Raw genomic sequence first — 18,148 nt, forward strand, 5'->3', positions numbered from 1 at the left:
AGATAGTACAGATAATATTGGGAATTGATTAAAGATGAGAAAAGAAGATGTTGGCTAGAGGCCCCAGGCTGGGAAAGGAGCTCAATTGTAAAAGAAAAGTTTTTGATTTTTGAAGATTGTATATGAATTGTGTATATAATGTTTGCAAATATATCATATAAATCAGTATTCTTATATAGTCATCAGCATTATATAAGGAATTTTTACTTCAAACAATCAGTACTAATGTGACATTTTAAAGATATCTTTAAAATTTTAGGATAAATGATCATGAGTTGGCTTATTTCATTCCTGGGGGGAAAAAATGCAAGAAATTGAAAAAAAATATATATAATATTAAACATATATTTTTAATGATCCTGTGTTTGTTTTATTCAATTTTGGAAAGGTTTTTTTTTCAGTGAAGCCTTACATGTAGATTTGAAAATTTTGCTTATGACAAAGCAAAAATAATATGCTTTGGAATATTATATTTTTTATATCATCTCTAGTTGTTGTTTTTAAATAAGATAATTGTGTCATATGTGGAAGAAAGATTTTAAAAATTAATGTAAATGTTGTTCTAATACATAATAAATATATCTAATTACAAATAATTTGTATTATTCATTTTTGAAGGAAAACTTTCCATAGTTCTAGCTATATTTTTCTGCTTTTAGGATTAAGAAATGTGTATAGAACTTTCAGAACCATGAACAGTACAGTCAAACCTCATTTAACGAGCAAAATAAAATGTATATATATTATTTAACGAGCGATGTTTCGTGAAACGAGTCATCAGGGGGCATTTTAACATTACAGGGAAAGTCCTGTATGTATGTCAGTTATTTGTGGGTTTATTGCTTGCTTTTTTTTTCCAAAATAAATGTCGAATGTGAAATATATGGTTATTTGTGTAAAAGGAAATATGTGATTCTTTGATAAGCCTTCATACTGTTATGTGAAGGAAAAATATTTTTAAAGCATATGTCTATACATACAAGCATATCCAAGTGCTGTCTACCGAAGAGCTTATAGGATTGCATTCTGTGGTACTGCAAGAAGTTGTGGAAGAGCTTTCATCAAGAGAAGAGAAGAAAACTGCTTGCAGGCTGCAAATTTATCACTTAGTGAGTGTTTATCAATATAAGATTCGAGAACAAATTATGCTCATTAAACGAAGGGTCTAAAGTAATTTGTGATTTGGTTAATCTAAGATCCAAAATTAGATTTGAATCGAATTTTCAGAAATGAGTAACAGTCGGATTTTTTTTTTTGAACAGTTGTGGTACCTAACGGTTACTGATAAATCAATTAAGAGATTTTTTCGTAGTGGAGATTCTTTTCTCTTATAATTTATTTTGGTTTTAGGAGCTTACTGAAACTAGCAAGAAACTGGCTGAGGAAACCTCTGATAAGAATGAGAATTTTGATGAAGAACAGTCTCTAGTTCCCAATGCAGATAAAGATGTGTAAGTGTATATGGTTTCTTTTAAAACAGAAAGTATTAAATTATTAATTATAATTCTTGGCGAGAAGTTTCAGAAAAAATGGAGTTTTTTAAAATAATGCCTTGCAAAATATGAATGAAAACTATTTAGAACAGTTGTAAAATGATTTTGTCTTTAAATAATAAGATATAAATAAAATGCTGCTTGAATTTAGAGTGATTCACAATTTATATAAATACAGATATTTTCTTTAGGTTAAGGTATCTTAGCATTTTTATTGTGAATTTTTAAAAATTTACTCTCTTTCTAAAGATCCATTTCTCTTTACCTTCATATTGATGTATTTCCTCTTCTTTTAATTTTTTCCAGTTTACTCTTTTTTGAATCAGAATATCATGATAATGACGACGAGAAAATTAAAACTACAAATGCTAATAAAATTAAGGACAGTTCCGGGACAGATCCTTCAAATGGCACTGCACATAAACGAAAACGTCAAACAAAGAAGCCCAACAAGAAAAATGAGGAATCAGTCGAATCTACTTTAATTAGTATAGACAATGAAGAAATGGTGAAAAAACTGGTTTTTGATGCACCCACTTCTAATGATAGCAATACACAGCCAACACAGCATTCTTATGTTGATAATTCTGAAAGTAAGTTTAAAATATTTTCTCTGCAATTTATAATATATTTGCGTGTTGATACGCTATTTATGTTATGTAAATTCCCATAATTTGCTGAATGTCATATGATTTTATTTTCTTAAATTTCTCCCTTTAATTTTCACTAGTTTTCTTGTGAAATAATTTCTGTTGACTTGCTAATCAATTCATATGTATGATAGTATGCAATTTATAAAGATTCATGAAGAATTAATACAAAATGCCATTAAAAGGTCGATTTAAATAACGACTAATTTTTTTTATTACATAAAATGTTTGAAATATTTTATCTATATTTTGTGAGTTCTTGCAAAACAAACTATACATCTAAAATGAGACTTGGAAATGTTAGTGAAAACAGCAAATCAAATATAAAAAATGCTGATTATTAATCTTGTTTATATTTATTTTACTTGTTTAAATTGGCGGAATGTGAAAATTTTAGAAAAGTGATAATTTAAAAGGCTAGGAAATCGATATATTATTAATTTTTATTTGTTAGTTACTATTTTTTAAAGAGTCTTACAGTGGAGCTTTCATTTCGAGCTCAATGTTTGCATTAATGATGGTTAATATTTTTTAAGAAACTCGATTTGGAAACTTATATAAAGCATTAATTATTTTCACTGTCTAATTTGTACTTTTTAAGGTTCACTATGTAATATTTTACAAGCAATAAAATGTGAATTTTGGCAATCTTCTCTGTTTCAATTGCAATTCAACAAAATGAAAAGTAAATGCTACAATTTTGCGAGCATTTTAACAACTGGTGAACGCTTCGCAAGTTTGGAGACTAGATCATACCGTAATCTTAATTCAAAGTAGTGATTGCAGTTGATGTAGAGTTAAAGGAAACTAAAACTATTCTTGTGAAATAGTTTTACTAACACTCTAGTTTTAAGTTAGGAAACTTAAATCTGGCATGTTTCCTTGTCAATAACTCATCTCAAATGAATTACTTTTTGACTGTGCAAAAAAATTGTTGGAAATATGTTAAACTTTCATTTATCATCATTACTAATCATGCATAATGCTGCTCACTTTGATTGGTCAACAGTTGTAATATTGACTTTGTAAAGAAGGGAAGAGAATCTTGAGTAATAAATCGCTTAATATATCTGAAGAGAATATAGGAATGCTAAGTAAGAAAATAAAATTCATTGCTCAGACTTGTATACTAACTTAAAAAATGGCATGTTCCTGTAATAAGGAATGTTTGGATATGCTAACGATTTTTGTTGTATGTAAAGTAATGCCGACCTATTTGTAGAAGAATGAACGTGTCATTTCTCGAATTTCCGACTTCTGTCTACATCATGTTTGCAGAGTGGTTTAACTTTTCCAAACTGCAGGATCCTTTACTCTACTGGTTTAGGTCGGGAGGATGTAATGTTTTGGTTTATTTGTATTTTAATCCTCCAGCTGCGTATCCCGCTTTTTCCGCGGGTTGGCAATCAGTCCATTTTATGTTCCATCCCGTGTTTTTCTCAGTTTAGAGTGTTTATTTTTACGATTAAAGATTTTTTTATAATATATTATTATCATGTAACATATAGTATCAGTTCACTTTCTTTGAAAAATATTTAAACTTATTTGCAAACTTCGCATCTCAATAGTGATTTTAAAGAATTATGCAGCCTGAGAGTTAATCATTTCTCAGTTTGGGTCAATGACTGTAATTGCTTCCCACAGTTCCATATTAGGCTGTATATCCATGTTTGAATAGACTCAATCGGTGTAGGTTATAAATAAATAAACTACAGGATTTTTATTTTCTTGGAAAGATGTTATATATGTGATGCAGAAATAGAGGTGGTTTTAATTTATTAGTAGTTTACTTACTTTCATATGTTTGAAAATTGTAACATTAATTAAAGTAATGATTACTAAAAGTTTTATGTTTAACATTAAACTGAGTTATTGTATTCGGAGAAATTTTAGTTTAATTTATTGGTAAAAATAATTTTTATTACATTATTTGATATCCGCTTTCCATTTTATTTCTGGGCATGTGAATTTAAATTTTTCAATCTGTTCAGAAATATCTGAAAATGTTTTAGGAACAGGAAATTTTCTTTCTTTTTTTGTTTATTTATTGTAGGCTCTTCTGATTTGTTAACTGGGAAACTGGATGATGATGCATACAAAAGTGACTTGGAGTTGTTGAATGAAATATTAGGTTCAAATTGTGATTCTTCAAATTCTAGTCTTTCTGATTCTCATTTCCAAAATGATCTCTCCTCGGGCTTACCAATGAATGAAGAAAGTGATCGAAATAACTTTTTTGCATCACTGCAAAATAATTCACAAACATCATATTTTCTTCCATCACAGTTACTAGACATGACTAAAGGATGTAATGCCTCTCAGATTGGTAAGATATTATTTCTATTAATTTAATTATATCCAGTGATATAAATGTTGCATAACTTATTTTTCAAGTAAAAATTTACCTTGTAATGTTTATAGTTTCTGTAATTTTTGATAATATTTTAAAGTGCTTTTACTATTTTATAATCTAAATAATTTATCTTTAAGGAGTATTATTAATGACATAAATTATCTATCCCCCCAAAAAGTTTGTAAGTTTCTTTTTATACTTCTTGAACCACTATAAATATTTCAGTCAGGCTTTGTTATAAAGCCTAAAATGAGAACTTTAATATAATGTTAAATACGGATTTTAGAACTTTGAGTACATTGAAGCACATATAAATTTTTTTTATTCTAATGCATTCTTATTTTAAGTACATTTTTAAATTAAAAAAAATTTTTGTTTTGTTTTGTTAAAAAGTATTTTTCTAGCATTAATCAACTTAGTTTTCAACTTTAGATGATTTCAAGTGCAAAATAATCTTTGTTATTCATGTGCAACAACGTTTTATCCCTTACTTTTAGATAATTTTGAATCGTCTTCAAGTTCGGTAACCAATTCCACCAAAGGTATTGAAAATAATTCTTCGGAGAGAAATAAGAAGGTAATTTATTTGATTATTATTATTTTTTTATTTTTATTTTAATGCATACTCTTATGCTTTAGTTGAAACTTTGGAATACATAAATTTTATAAGCATGAAATCAAGTATCTTATCATAGATTAATGGATGTGTAATTTATCCAATTTAATATATACTGTTTTTATGTTCATGTAAGAAGCAACTGTAATGAAGTTGATAAGAAAATAAACATGAATTTCATTACCGATTGAGCAACACATTTTTATATTATATGAAAGAGGAAATGGAAATAATTCTGAATTTTTTGCATATAATCGATATTATTAACTCTGCTTTGATTTATTTTCGTATTCACTATAATAAATCTTAGTTTGTTCATTTTTAAACTGAAAAATATTTCTGCAAAAATTACAAATTTTTTTAGTTCTCTTTTTGTTTCTCATCACATGTCAAAATTTACTATTAAGTGATGCATAATTATGGTAAGTTATTTATTCTCTTGTTTCGCATTTAGTGTATTCTTTAGTTTGGTAAACAGACTGCCCTATGCAATTGTGCCTCTTTGGTATATTGTATATGTTGATACATATACAATACAATTGACTTATTGTAATGTCCATTTGTTTTATTAAACTGTTGTCTAGAGAAGTGAAACCTTATTTCCCATTATTGCAAATGTAAATCTTGTACATTTTTCACTATGCTCTTGAATTTTGGTTTTTGAGTTTTTGGAATGATATAGTTATATTTTGTCATCTATTAAAATATTATATTTTTTATTTCTCCTTCCTATTTAGTAGAATATTGAACTAATAATGGCATCTTCAGCAATATATAAATATTAACCCTTATTCAAGACAAATTGTAGTTTTGCAGTTAATAGTTCTTTCTGCTATTTAGCATTATGACAAAACAATTTAACAATGTGCTTGCTTAAGCACCGTATTGTTTTCAGTCTCCAAAATGTTGATTTTGTTTAAAATGATGATTATGTGGTAACTATCTTCCAAATTCCAAATCTAAAATGAAAAATGTACATTAGAGCTCATTTCATCTTGTGTAAGTTTTTTTTCTTTTAAATTTAAATTTGAATTTTTTTTTACCAGCATGATTTGGTAAAGCTTTGATTTAAAATTATCTTTTTTTTTTTTTTTTTTTTTTTAAAGTTCTGCAAATAATTATTGTATTAATGTTAACTTTCTTTATTTTGGAAAATGCAAGCTTCTTTCCTTTAATAATTAAGAGTGAAAATCTGTATGAATTTATGTAATATATGAATAGGTTTAAATGAAATTAATATTGTTAATTGTATAATGGTAACTATACATTCTTTATCATTTTTGTTTTTACTAGGGAAAGCAAGACATGTCAAGCTGGTATAATTTATTTGCTGATTTAGATCCTTTGGCCAATCCAGATTTAATTGGTAAAAAACCAGTAGATGATATAAATTGTTAATTTAAATTTAGTTAACATTGTTCTATGTGTTATATGACAGAATATTCGCAATTATTTTTTTATGAAAGTGTAAATTTCTTGCTTTTGATGAAGGAAAAAAAAAAAAGAACTTTATTACTTAATTATGTACAGTGCAAATTGTAAATCTTATGTATACTATATTACATGGAGCAAGAATTTTTGTCAATGTTGTCTTTCTCTGTTTTTTGGCAGAGTAATTTATTCCAGTTTTTTTTTAATAGTTCTTAATATGATCTAGCTTTATTAGGTAAAAACCAGTGCATGATTTTTTTGTAAAACATACTGCTGTTACCTTATTAAAGTTTTTGTTCCTTTCTTTTTTTAAAAAACTAAATTTATGTATCTAAGTATCAAGTTTATTCCAGCATTACTATTTTCTACTTTTTATAAATACATTTTATGTCAAATTTTATTAATTAGACTTCATAAGTTTCTCAGAACTCTTGTATTGTAATAAAATCTGTAGAATACCTAATTCATAAAACAAATGTTTTATCCAATTTATAAGGTGTTCTTTGTCGAAACTTTTGCTGCAAAATGTAATAACGTTTACAAAAAAGTTTGGAAGATATATTGAAGAAATGTCTTTTTAAATGCATTTATTTATATGTTAGAGGTTGAAGGGGTGGCCTTTTCTGTGAATCTCGAAGCAATATCGAATATTTTAGATTTGCTTTGGATGGCTTTTTTAATGTTATTTTTTCATTTTAATAGGTTATTTCTTATTAATGAATTAAAATAGGTTTATGAATGCAGTAGAATCTAGTCAGATTTTAAATTAATGAATGTTCTAGTCATATTTGTAATAAACAGTGTTTATGAAAGGGTATTATTTTCTATTTTTATGAATTAATAATTTTTCACTAAAATATTTCTGATTAAGTCATTTTTTGAGTCATGCCAATATGAAATATCTTATTGTCACATTCCAATTCAGTAAAACAGTCTAGTCAATCTGAGTTGTTGTTGAATAATATTACTTTTATAAGATAATAAATTTACAGTTGTTGCCATGATTAATGTGATTTTCTGTGATGACTTAAGTTTTCCTTATTGTCAATATTACAGTATTTTTTGCATTTTATAATTTTTACATATTTGTTGCATTGGTTTTAATTTTCTATCGTGATTCAAATTAACCTTTGATCTACCTATATAATTAAGGATTATATATTATGATGTGAGAAGTAACTGATCTAATACTTTTATTTTTTTGCTCCATTTTAGTTGGCTGTTTAGTTCTAGCCAAAATGATTATTCTTATTTTATTTTTTTCTAAAAACGTACAGTAGAAAAGGATAGGATATTCCATTTTATGATTGTTGTGTACTTTATTGTTAAAAATTGTCTTTGATTATGGAATCGAAATAAGGTGATTACGAGTATATACGTCAAATTCAGAATAAATAAATTTACTTTTTATGGTAGTCGGGAAAAAAAGACAACATATTAGTTAAGAAAATTCATACCTTTAATTTGAAGAAATTAATTGAATAGAAAATGAATTTCAAGGAAGATTGAAAAGGAAGACATTTTTCTTTGTTATACAATATTTATTAATCAACCAAATAAATTTCTGCTTGTTTTGAGATGAGAAATTAATTTATGAAATTAGAATAATTATATTAAACAAGTTTTTGATAAGTAGTGAACATTGCAATTTCAAAAAAAAAGGAACAAAATTGTCTGTTTAATGTGATTATTGTAATGGTATTGCAATTTTATAATTGTTAGGATTTTTTCTTCCTATGATTGTATTCAATAACTGCACGGCGTTTGCGTTTTACAGTGACATATGTACTCATTTGACTCTGAATGCAAATATAAAATGCATTTATTTTTCAGCATAATGGTGATGGTACTTATTTTATGGTATTGGGTTTACAGTTTGGTATAGTTCGATCACTGTTATTTGGAATTATTTTTATTGTTGTGTATTTCAATTATTATTTTACATTTATTGGTTATTGTGCAACAGTTTATTCTTGTGTTTCATTTGTTTTAAATTTATCTTTATTTATCATAATCATAGCAGCTGTAAATGTCATTGATGACAAAAAAAATGAATTTGAAATCGATTTTTATTTTAATTGTAAACATTAGTGATTCAAGAATTTGTAGTACAAAATAATGTGGCATATGGAACTAAAATTCATTGGGATTATAACTTATACTAAAATTAGATGTGCATGTAAAAAAATTCTGTATAATTATTCACTGAAAAATTCGTCTGTTTAGCTTGATTCCGTTTTCTTGTTATTTCTTGCATAACAAATTTATAGTTTTTTTATTGCTGTTTCATTTTAGTCAACTTTAAATTCTATAAATGCTAATAAAAAAGTTTTTAATTGTACAATCAGTGTCGAAAATATCATTTTCATAATAAAGATATTTTTATTCTGCGTTTGACTTGAAAAAAAAATTCTGAAGCAACATCCATATTTGAGTGAAATATTTCTCTCTTTTTATTGTTAAAGTTTAAAACTTGATTATCTGTGTTTTTAGAGTTTAAATTGCGAAGAGCAGTAGAAATGGATATTCAGAATAGTTTAAGCTATTTTTTGAAGTTGATGTGTCTTTTTCAAAATAAAACTAGAAATTATAAGAGGCCCTAAATGAAATTTTTAATTTATTTTGAATGTTATAATATATATAAAAGATGGAAATATGTCCTGCGCAGTTTTGATATAAAATAATAATCAATCACCAGATTATGAATGTACTAATCTTTATTTGGCTATGTACAAGCTTCGTTGGATACCTTATACTTTAGTTATCCGTTTTTTTTTTCTATTATGACTTGACACCAACATAAACAAAATGATAAAATAAAAAACGTAAAAAATATATTCAAAATGAACATCACAAAATAAATTAAGGAGGAACATCGTCCAATGAAATTCTAAGGCAGTTGAAATTATGGCTTCTTGCAATCTGAAAAAAAATAGAAAAAGAAGTATGTTTTAAATTGAAGCATTTTCTAGCTAAATTAACCAGTATTTAATTCATTTTTAAAAGGCAATGTCTTCTTCATATTTTTGATAATTTATTTCTATTGAATAACATATAATGCTTTGAATACGATTTCATTAAAATAACTGCATTTACTAATATTACATATTATTATATAATACTAATTATTTAATAATCTTGAGAAAATTGAACTGAAAGTTTAAAAACTTCAATGATGTCCAGATTAGAGTTACACTTCCAGATACTTGAAACTCATTAAAATTTTTTCCTTTCATTTTGCACTAGAAACAAATATTCTTAAAATGTGTGCGTTTTTTATAATATTCTTCAAAGAAAATTGTTAGTTCTTGTTATATAATTGTTTTTGCTTTACAGACATTTTATGTTATGTTTTTTTAAATAATTCCACGAATATCTTTAAAGTAAAATCGCTAAAATTTTTACGCTTGTATAAATGTGTCGTTTATGCTTATTTCTGTTAATTTTGCAAATTTTGAAAATACATCAAACACTTACAGCAGACTTCGCAGTTTGTTTCGTCACTGTTATCTCCACAACCATCTAAACCACTGCAAAGTATAGCCGATGACCTGCATCGTTTGTTATCACACTGAAAACTGTCCCTAGGGCAATAATCACCTGCAAAGACATATATATTAAAAACAGGAATTACTTTTGACCAATCGTTAGATTATTTTCACTTAAATACTGAATTGATGAAACTGGAATGCAAGTTGTAGACGATGGATCTCACTAATGTATTTCAATCATTTTTTAAAAAATTTATTCTAACTTCCAGTATGATAATGTTCCATCCCCATTGCTTACAGATATCTTACATTGTAACACTTTTTAAACAACCAAATTTAGGTGCCATTAGAAATTATTTTATTGGAGGATTTAGAATTCTTCTTTGAGCTTTCATTCTCTTTCTTATTTCAACTTTTAATTAAATTACTACCAGTTGCTTTTATTCTTGTTGAAACTAACCTTTTAATTATATGTATATAATGATCAGCACACCAAGTGAATATACAATGCAACGAAGCTTCATGGTTCTCATTAGTGTTAATTAATGAGCGATTAAATATTCAGAAATATTACAGAATCTTCACAAAATATCTTAATTGAATAAGAAATGAGAAGAAGGAAGATAGACATAGTTTTGTAATATAAATATTTCAAAAGTAATGTGGAGAAACATTTTTTTTAAATATACAAAATTTGCTGTCATTGTATCAAAATGATATAAGATTTTACTTTTGGAGAAAAAACCTTAACTGTTGAGCAATACCTTTAGAAATGTTTGCTTGTTGCGGTTATTTTAGATAGAAGACGGATATAATATGGTATATATCGAAAAATATTGAGAAGGTATGAGATTTACCTCTTTCACAAACTTCGTCTAATTCGTCACTTCCATCTGCACAATCCTGCTCAGCATTGCAAAATGTGTATTGTGGAAGGCACTGGCCGTTCTTGCATCTAAATGCGTTTCTGTCACATGGAATACCTAAACGAACAAATTAATAAATTTAACTACACAAAATTGATTTATTGTTTAAGATGCTAGAGATTCTTAGAGTGGGTTTATTTACAAAATATGATATTTTGATTGCCATTTCATTAGGTAGAATATATTGTATAAATTCTAAATATGTTAAATTTTTATTATTATGTTTTTAAAATGAAGATTCTAAGTATTTATTTACGTTTAATTCACAGGAACGTTTTGTAATTTTAAAAGTATTTTTCTCAGTTTAATACTTTTACATATTATTGGCATAAAATTTATAAATCTTTAAATTCTGAACACTTGTTTTCATAACATCATTGAAAGGAATGGATAATGTTGAAATTTTACAACTGTTTTCTAAGAAGATATCAATGTGCAGTTATAGAATTGCACATAATTTTGAAGGAAGTTTAGAATTTTTTCCGTTATCCTAAAATATTTTCTACTGGTTTTAAAATTTAATTGTTAAAATTGCAACTTACAAAATGTAGATATTAATATTTTTTTATATTTTATGTGTGAAGTAAATTTAACTTTTTGTCATATTATTCAAAGTTTTATAACATTTAAAATGGAAAAGTACAGCTTTCTTTCTATTGAATTTGTAATGTTTTGGAAGGAATTTATAGAAACGAAAAACTTGAAGTTTATAAATACATTCGAAATTACTTTTCAACTACTTCCTTTATTCCTTAAAAGAAAATAAACGAATATAGTTACCTGTGTAGCATCTAGCTTCATCACTGCCATCTGGGCACTCCCACTGTCCATTGCACACAAGTGATTTAGATAAACATGTTCCATCGTCACATTGAAAAGCTTGTTTGGGGCAGTCTGTGAATTGAGAAAATTATTTTCGTGAGCATATTTTGTTCTTTCGTTCCTATGTCAAGTTGCTCTTATTTTTTAATTGGAGAACTAATTACATTTATTTATAATCGTGAACACAGATGCATCATCATAAAGCTTCTTTTAGACAGTTTGGAAATTGTTATTAATAAAATAGTAATCTTTGTTTTATTTAGTTGAATCCTGATATATATTATCAGTTATTTGAGAAGTTGTAGTTTCATTTTTGTCCGATAAAGGTAACAGTTATTCCTTTCTCTTTCAAAATGACACTAATTAAAGCAATGAGAAGTGGCAAAGGAATTAATATAATCGATAGTTTAAGACTATTGTGTAAGATATTTACGAAGTGCAAATATAAATTTGGCGATCTCGTAACTAGTAATTTATACCCATAGTTAATCAGTGAATGAATCTCACACACAAACTAATTACTTACAGATTTAATCAAATTGCATAATTTAAATGATAATTTGTCAAAACAGATCAGTACTAGACTTCCGATAATTTAAAATTATTTTTTGTATTCAATGTATTGAATGTCCACCTTTCAAAAGCATTGGATGTTAGGGAAAGCAGTCTAATAAAATTGTGATATTAATACAGTTATACATCGATTATATCGGTAAATACAGTTTAAAGAACATTTATCCTTACGTAACAGGAATTCGAAAATTTTCTACTCTTTAAAATAATTTTTAAGTTAATTAATATATTAAAAAATTCAACTGAGATCTTTATTCTGTGAAATAAACTTGTGTTTACATGGGAAATTGAGAAATTTCATAGTGATCTTTCTATAGACTTAACCGGCAAGCCTTGCAGAAACTATGGGGGTTTGGTACAGAATCTTGGTTTCAGGACCGGAAAGTCGAGGGTTAATGACCCAATCTCACTGCAGAATTGTCATGTATTTCGATCTGCTGCTTATTATATTTATTGTAGGTGATATGACCTGTTAGTGTGGAAATAATGCTGACTTGGGTGTTGTCAGACTACGTTCTTGAAGTACAAATCGGCCTTTCTGCTACTTCAAAATGTGATGTCATTATTAAACTTTATAATTCATTGCTAAACCTTTAACACGAGAAGCATATTATATCACTTGCTTGCTACACTTCTATATACTGCCATTTTCAGTTATTTTCAATTATTGAATAAATGGAAAACACTGAAGTACTCTCATAAATCTTAAATTGCGATTTATTCATCACAAGTTTGAGTTTTGTGAAAAGAGAGGAAAAGAAAAATTGAGTAAATTTGAAAGTTTTTTGCAATTGAAAAAAAAAAAAAAAAGTGCTGTACAAAATACTTACTGAAAGGTATACATTGATCTTCATCGCTGTTATCGGGGCAGTTTTTTTGATTGTCGCATACGAAGTACCAGGATATGCAGTAACCGCTTTGGCACTGAAAGGTATCTGGGTGACAACCTAGATGTATAGAAAATATCAAAATTTTGACTTAATATATTCTGTATTGTAAAATAACTTAGCAAATATTTATTGGCGATTTTCCCTATTTCAGAAAAGATTTGAAAAAAGAAAAGAATGTTGGAAGTTTTATCTTAATTTTGTATTTGATATTTCTATATTTAAAATCACGAATTTCCTGCTTAAGCTTTTTTTTATCCTTAATTTTCTTCCCAAGAGAGATAATCTCATTTTCAGTGCAGGAAAAGCTCGTTGGTTGAGTTTGAAATTTTATAATGCAGTATTGAACAACATTAATTGAATGACATGCTGCATGCTCATGTTATACAATTTTAAAAGTATTTTTCAATATTGCGGAATTGATCATAAGAAAATATGGATTTCTGTTGAATAAACTTAAGTGTTACTGTTTATTTGCGAATATGTGAAGTGCAACGACAGACTTCTGTGTAGGTTCCGGCCGCATAGGGAACGAGATGTCACGTATTGAAGACACAGGAAAATAATATAATTTTTCAGAACAGAATCGAAAATAATTGACCATCGCATATTCGAATATGTTTCATGCTAAAAGCATGTTAGGAAGTTAGCATCTAATTCGTTAATGCAGAAAATTAATGCAACTCCAAACACGACAGATGGTAACCATATACCATAAAAAATGTGAACATATTCTACAGATGTCTAATAACATGCCGAGCTTATTTAAACTGGTATGTGTAAGTTAAATTCTTGGAGTAAAATATGATGTTGAGGAATTCATAAAGAATGAGTTTATATGTTTCCCCGAAGCGAAAGTGTTAACCTGAAGTTTATGACTCGAATGATTTATTTTTCTGTAAGAGTTATGTTTTCAGTATATCTCTAAAGCTAGTCAGAATAGTTTAAAGAATCGCTTAAAATGTACTATGAGACAAAACAAGCCAAATTCGCTTTATGTAATGAGCAGAGGGTCAAAATAATTCTGTCTGTAGACTTAAATAAGGATATTTTTCTTTGCAGAGATGAAAGTTTCCAAGGTTTCATTACATTGTCATATAACAAACAAAACTATACATTTTATAAATCTATAAACTTCTAAAAAATTGCTTAGTTACTCAGTAAACGTGTATAACGGGTTAAAGTATATATTGCTTCTTTTAAAGTAATCGGAACTTCGACACGGAATATCTAAAACAACCATTACTTTGGCATTAGCTAAGACTAGAATATTGGCCTTTCGTTTATTTCTTTCATTGTTTTGAAGTAAGTAGTGAAAAAATTAAAAAAAAAATTTTGTTATTGGCCTTTTTCTACCATGGCACAGACTAATAAATGTGAAAATAATACTGTGTAAAGAAAGTCTGTACCTGATGTTCAAGTGTGGTAAATAAATAAAAGTATTTTTATTTTGCCTAATTATAAAATTATAAAAAAACGAGAAAAGTCTTCGCTGATTGTCCAGGGTCCTGAGTCTTTATACTGAAGCTTGTTAGGGCGAAGCATGCCAGAATGAGAAAACAAAGTTATCAAAAGATGATCAGTTACCTGTGTTACGGGCGCTGCAAGAATCATCCGGGGATATACAATCGCATGTTCCATTTCTGCAAATGCTGTATGGATCTCGAGCCTGGCAGTCATCCGAATGTTTACAGGGTTTACCGAGAGATGTTAACTGCAGAACAAAATCTGTATAAAGTAAAAAAAAAAAAAAAATGAGTAATCTAAAAACTATATTCGTATTTTAATGAAATGATTAATCTCTAAATGAGATTTTTTTTTTTTTTGCGGGATTCACATTGATTGAAAAAGAGGTTAATGTCCTGAAGTTAAAAGAGAGGAAAATGATACAAATAAATGCAAATTCACCGTGTCTATGAATAAAGAACGGTTCAAAATAAACTTCATACATTCTGAGTATGAAGATATAAAATAAGGAGCATATTAAATGTTGAAAATTAAGTTCTCTGCTTAAGTATGGATTACAGCAGATCCAAACTATTTCAAACAACATTAATTAGAAGATTTTGATAAGACTCGAAATCAAAATTTTCTAAAGACAAAAGCAAGATATTTGTTTATAGAAGCTGTAAAAACTTTATTACTTCTTGATAGCATGCTTCAATAATTTTTGAAACCTAATGAGTCATTCCTTTTTTTACTCAACCCGCTTCTTTCTTAATACTAATTTCTATTAGAAAATACTTTTTTTGTAAGGTGGAAATTTTTTATTTTCATCTTGGTAATTTTTAGAAATAAACATAGTTTTATTTTGAAAAAAGGATATCTTTGAGAAGAAGAGATTAATACTGTATGGTTTACTTTGTTATTCAAAACCATTTTGTATCATTTTATAAATTTTTTTTGTCTCCAACTTTTAGCCACGAAGTAATAAAAGTTGCTGATCGTAATCAATATCTAAGTCTGTTCTATGCAGGTCTTTTTCTTCATGAAGAAGCAGTTTTTAAGGTGTTTGATTATTTTAATGACTAGGGATCAAAGCAAGTATTAACTAAAATATATTAATTGATGGTCAGTTTCAAAGTGATTTCTTCGTATCTGAATGTGATTTCCCTTAACGACATTCTAAGGAATAAAATAAAAGCCATTTAGCGTTCAAATAATTACTTAGGTTATATATCATTCATTCATTTTAAAAATCTCAAACCTAGTTTTCTGCAAACCATCTAGTATGTGTAAGTTCATCCTTTTTATTTCCGGATATCCTCATTTTGATATAGAAGTGAAATTAAGAGCAAAGGAAAAAAAAAACAACCCATAATCAATTAAGTTAAATAATTCCGCTTCTTTTTTAGACTTATTGTAAATTATATGCCATCAGAAAACAAGTAGTTCTGATCTCACCTCTACCTTATTTGATATGATCGCAGTTAGTGCGTTCCTAAGCCATTGCGGTATGACCACTCGTTGCGAAGGTCGTTATGGTCAAGTAATTTTTGTATCGATGTAGAAAGGAAGCGCCAATTACAGAAGCCATGATCCTGACTTTAATCTCCTCTATAACCTCTAAAGTGTAATAATTTAAAATCTGGTCATGTGTCATTCATTTTCTTATCAATTTTCTGTTCCACAAGAGGTTAACTAGAGGTGGCTCCACTGGCAACTAAAGAAAACTAATAAAGCCAGCAAGTACAGTAGTAGATGTCATTCTTTCTTTCGATATCTGACTGAGTAAAACAATCAGCCTTAGTGTGACAAATGATATTCAAAGTAAGCTCATTTGCTTATAAATAAACAAACTTTGATTTATAGCACGCCATTTTGAAAGAATAAAAAGAATCGAACAGCTTGCTTCCGCATAAAAAGTTATCAAATACAGGTTGCAGTCTGTACGTCCAGACTGTTGTCTATAAAGTTAAACTCGCAAGTCGGTAATCTAAAAGACATGGTTTTTACCTTCTGGGTGTGGTTCTACTCTCTGACATCGTATTCCGTTCTTTGATACTTGATATCCTTCTCTGCATTCACAGTAAGCTTTTTTGCCAGCTCGAAGACAGAATGAATTTGGAGTTACTTGTTCACAGTCTTGGTGTTGTTTGCACTCGTTTCCTAAGTCTAAAAACAAAAAAGTATGCTTAGTCTTAAATTTAAAAGCTTGATGGAAGCTTCAAACATTTAATGAATCAATCAAAAGTAAAGAAAGCTATTCATCATGGCTTTATATGAAGCGATCGTTGGATTATATATCTTTTAAACACCCTACAATTCCCATATGTAGCGATACCTAGATTTTGCATTTTATTTGAGAATGCAAAATCACGATTCAAAATTCGCATTATTTATAAAATGGAAAAAAGTACTGACTGAAATCAAAACGGAAAAAGTGAATATTTTTTTCCATGAAGTGCATTAATTATCATCTAAATGACATGCTATTTTCCGTAACATTAAGAAATCTTTTTCTTTAATAATCTAAATAATCTTTTACTTTTTTTTTTATCACAAGCACAGCATAACCTGATCTACAATTCGTTTTCTTGAAATTTTTAGCCATATTTTTAGAAAAAGGCCTCTAGCTAGAGTTAAAAATTATCTTCACATAGGATAAAATGGATTTAAATATATGGATCAATAGCAATCTTTGGACATTCAAAAATCAGTATTAAAATGAAATAAACATATATAACTTAATTTTTTATTTGACTCACGAAACAAAAAAAGGCTATCACTTAAATACTTACGAGGTAAGCAAGCTCCATCTTCTGTAACTAAATATCCCAGAGGACATTTGCATTTTCCATAAATTCTAGGGATGATGTATTTACAGTAACTGTAACTACTAGCCATTTTACACTGTCGATCATTTAAGCAGTAATCTTCGACTTTAGCGGCTATAAAACAAATAAAATAAATAAATGAATCAGAAATACATTAAATTAATAATTCCTTCTTTGTGTATTTTTAAAATAATACATATACTATTATCTTAGCCAATTGGATAAACGCCAGGAAAAAAATAAGCTATAAAAGTTACCCAGTTTATAGTAGTCAGTCAAACATTTAAGTATACATAGTTACTAAATCCATATTATGCACTCAATTAGAATTTGTTTGTATAATATGTGTTTTAAGTATATTTTGTCGCTTAACCATTAGTTAAAGATGTAAAATTCAATATTAAAAATTTCCTTCTGAATAATTTCCGAATATACGGCTCTCAGACAGAGCTGAAATTTAAATCCTTGAATTGAATGACAAGCTCCTTGGTAACTTACTTGAGAATTTTCCTAGAGAACTTGATCAACATATGAATTTTCGAAGGGGGGGGGATAATTTTCTCCTTACGGCGATATAGATACTGTAGTTCCCCCCTCCTTATAGTTGAGAACTGTTGCTCCATTAACTG

At 27.7% G+C, this 18,148-nt stretch overlaps 2 protein-coding genes across 5 annotated transcripts in view; one reads left to right on the forward strand and one right to left on the reverse strand.

Annotated features, from left to right (window-relative positions):
* Positions 1-8,872, forward strand: part of LOC129958761 (islet cell autoantigen 1-like) — a 31,502-nt gene extending 22,630 nt beyond the window's left edge. The window contains exons 7-11 of one of the 2 annotated variants that reach the window (XM_056071433.1): positions 1,351-1,451; positions 1,800-2,086; positions 4,197-4,469; positions 4,994-5,073; positions 6,406-8,872. In XM_056071433.1, coding sequence (XP_055927408.1) covers positions 1,351-1,451; positions 1,800-2,086; positions 4,197-4,469; positions 4,994-5,073; positions 6,406-6,510 — 846 coding nt within the window. In that variant the 3' untranslated portion in view covers positions 6,511-8,872. The remainder of the gene's footprint in view (positions 1-1,350; positions 1,452-1,799; positions 2,087-4,196; positions 4,470-4,993; positions 5,074-6,405) is intronic. The other variant, XM_056071432.1, reaches the window with a different exon arrangement.
* Positions 8,873-9,254: 382 nt separating this feature from the next.
* LOC129958708 (sortilin-related receptor-like) overlaps positions 9,255-18,148 on the reverse strand; it is a 126,182-nt gene continuing 117,288 nt past the window's right edge. For all 3 annotated transcript variants that reach the window (XM_056071356.1, XM_056071357.1, XM_056071358.1), the window contains 8 exons: positions 17,484-17,633; positions 16,699-16,857; positions 14,830-14,970; positions 13,186-13,302; positions 11,741-11,854; positions 10,892-11,017; positions 10,021-10,143; positions 9,255-9,465 (listed from right to left, as the gene is read on the reverse strand). In XM_056071356.1, coding sequence (XP_055927331.1) covers positions 9,449-9,465; positions 10,021-10,143; positions 10,892-11,017; positions 11,741-11,854; positions 13,186-13,302; positions 14,830-14,970; positions 16,699-16,857; positions 17,484-17,633 — 947 coding nt within the window. In that variant the 3' untranslated portion in view covers positions 9,255-9,448. The remainder of the gene's footprint in view (positions 9,466-10,020; positions 10,144-10,891; positions 11,018-11,740; positions 11,855-13,185; positions 13,303-14,829; positions 14,971-16,698; positions 16,858-17,483; positions 17,634-18,148) is intronic.

The sequence above is a fragment of the Argiope bruennichi genome, chromosome X1 (assembly GCF_947563725.1).
Source record: "Argiope bruennichi chromosome X1, qqArgBrue1.1, whole genome shotgun sequence".
Classification (NCBI taxonomy): domain Eukaryota; kingdom Metazoa; phylum Arthropoda; class Arachnida; order Araneae; family Araneidae; genus Argiope; species Argiope bruennichi.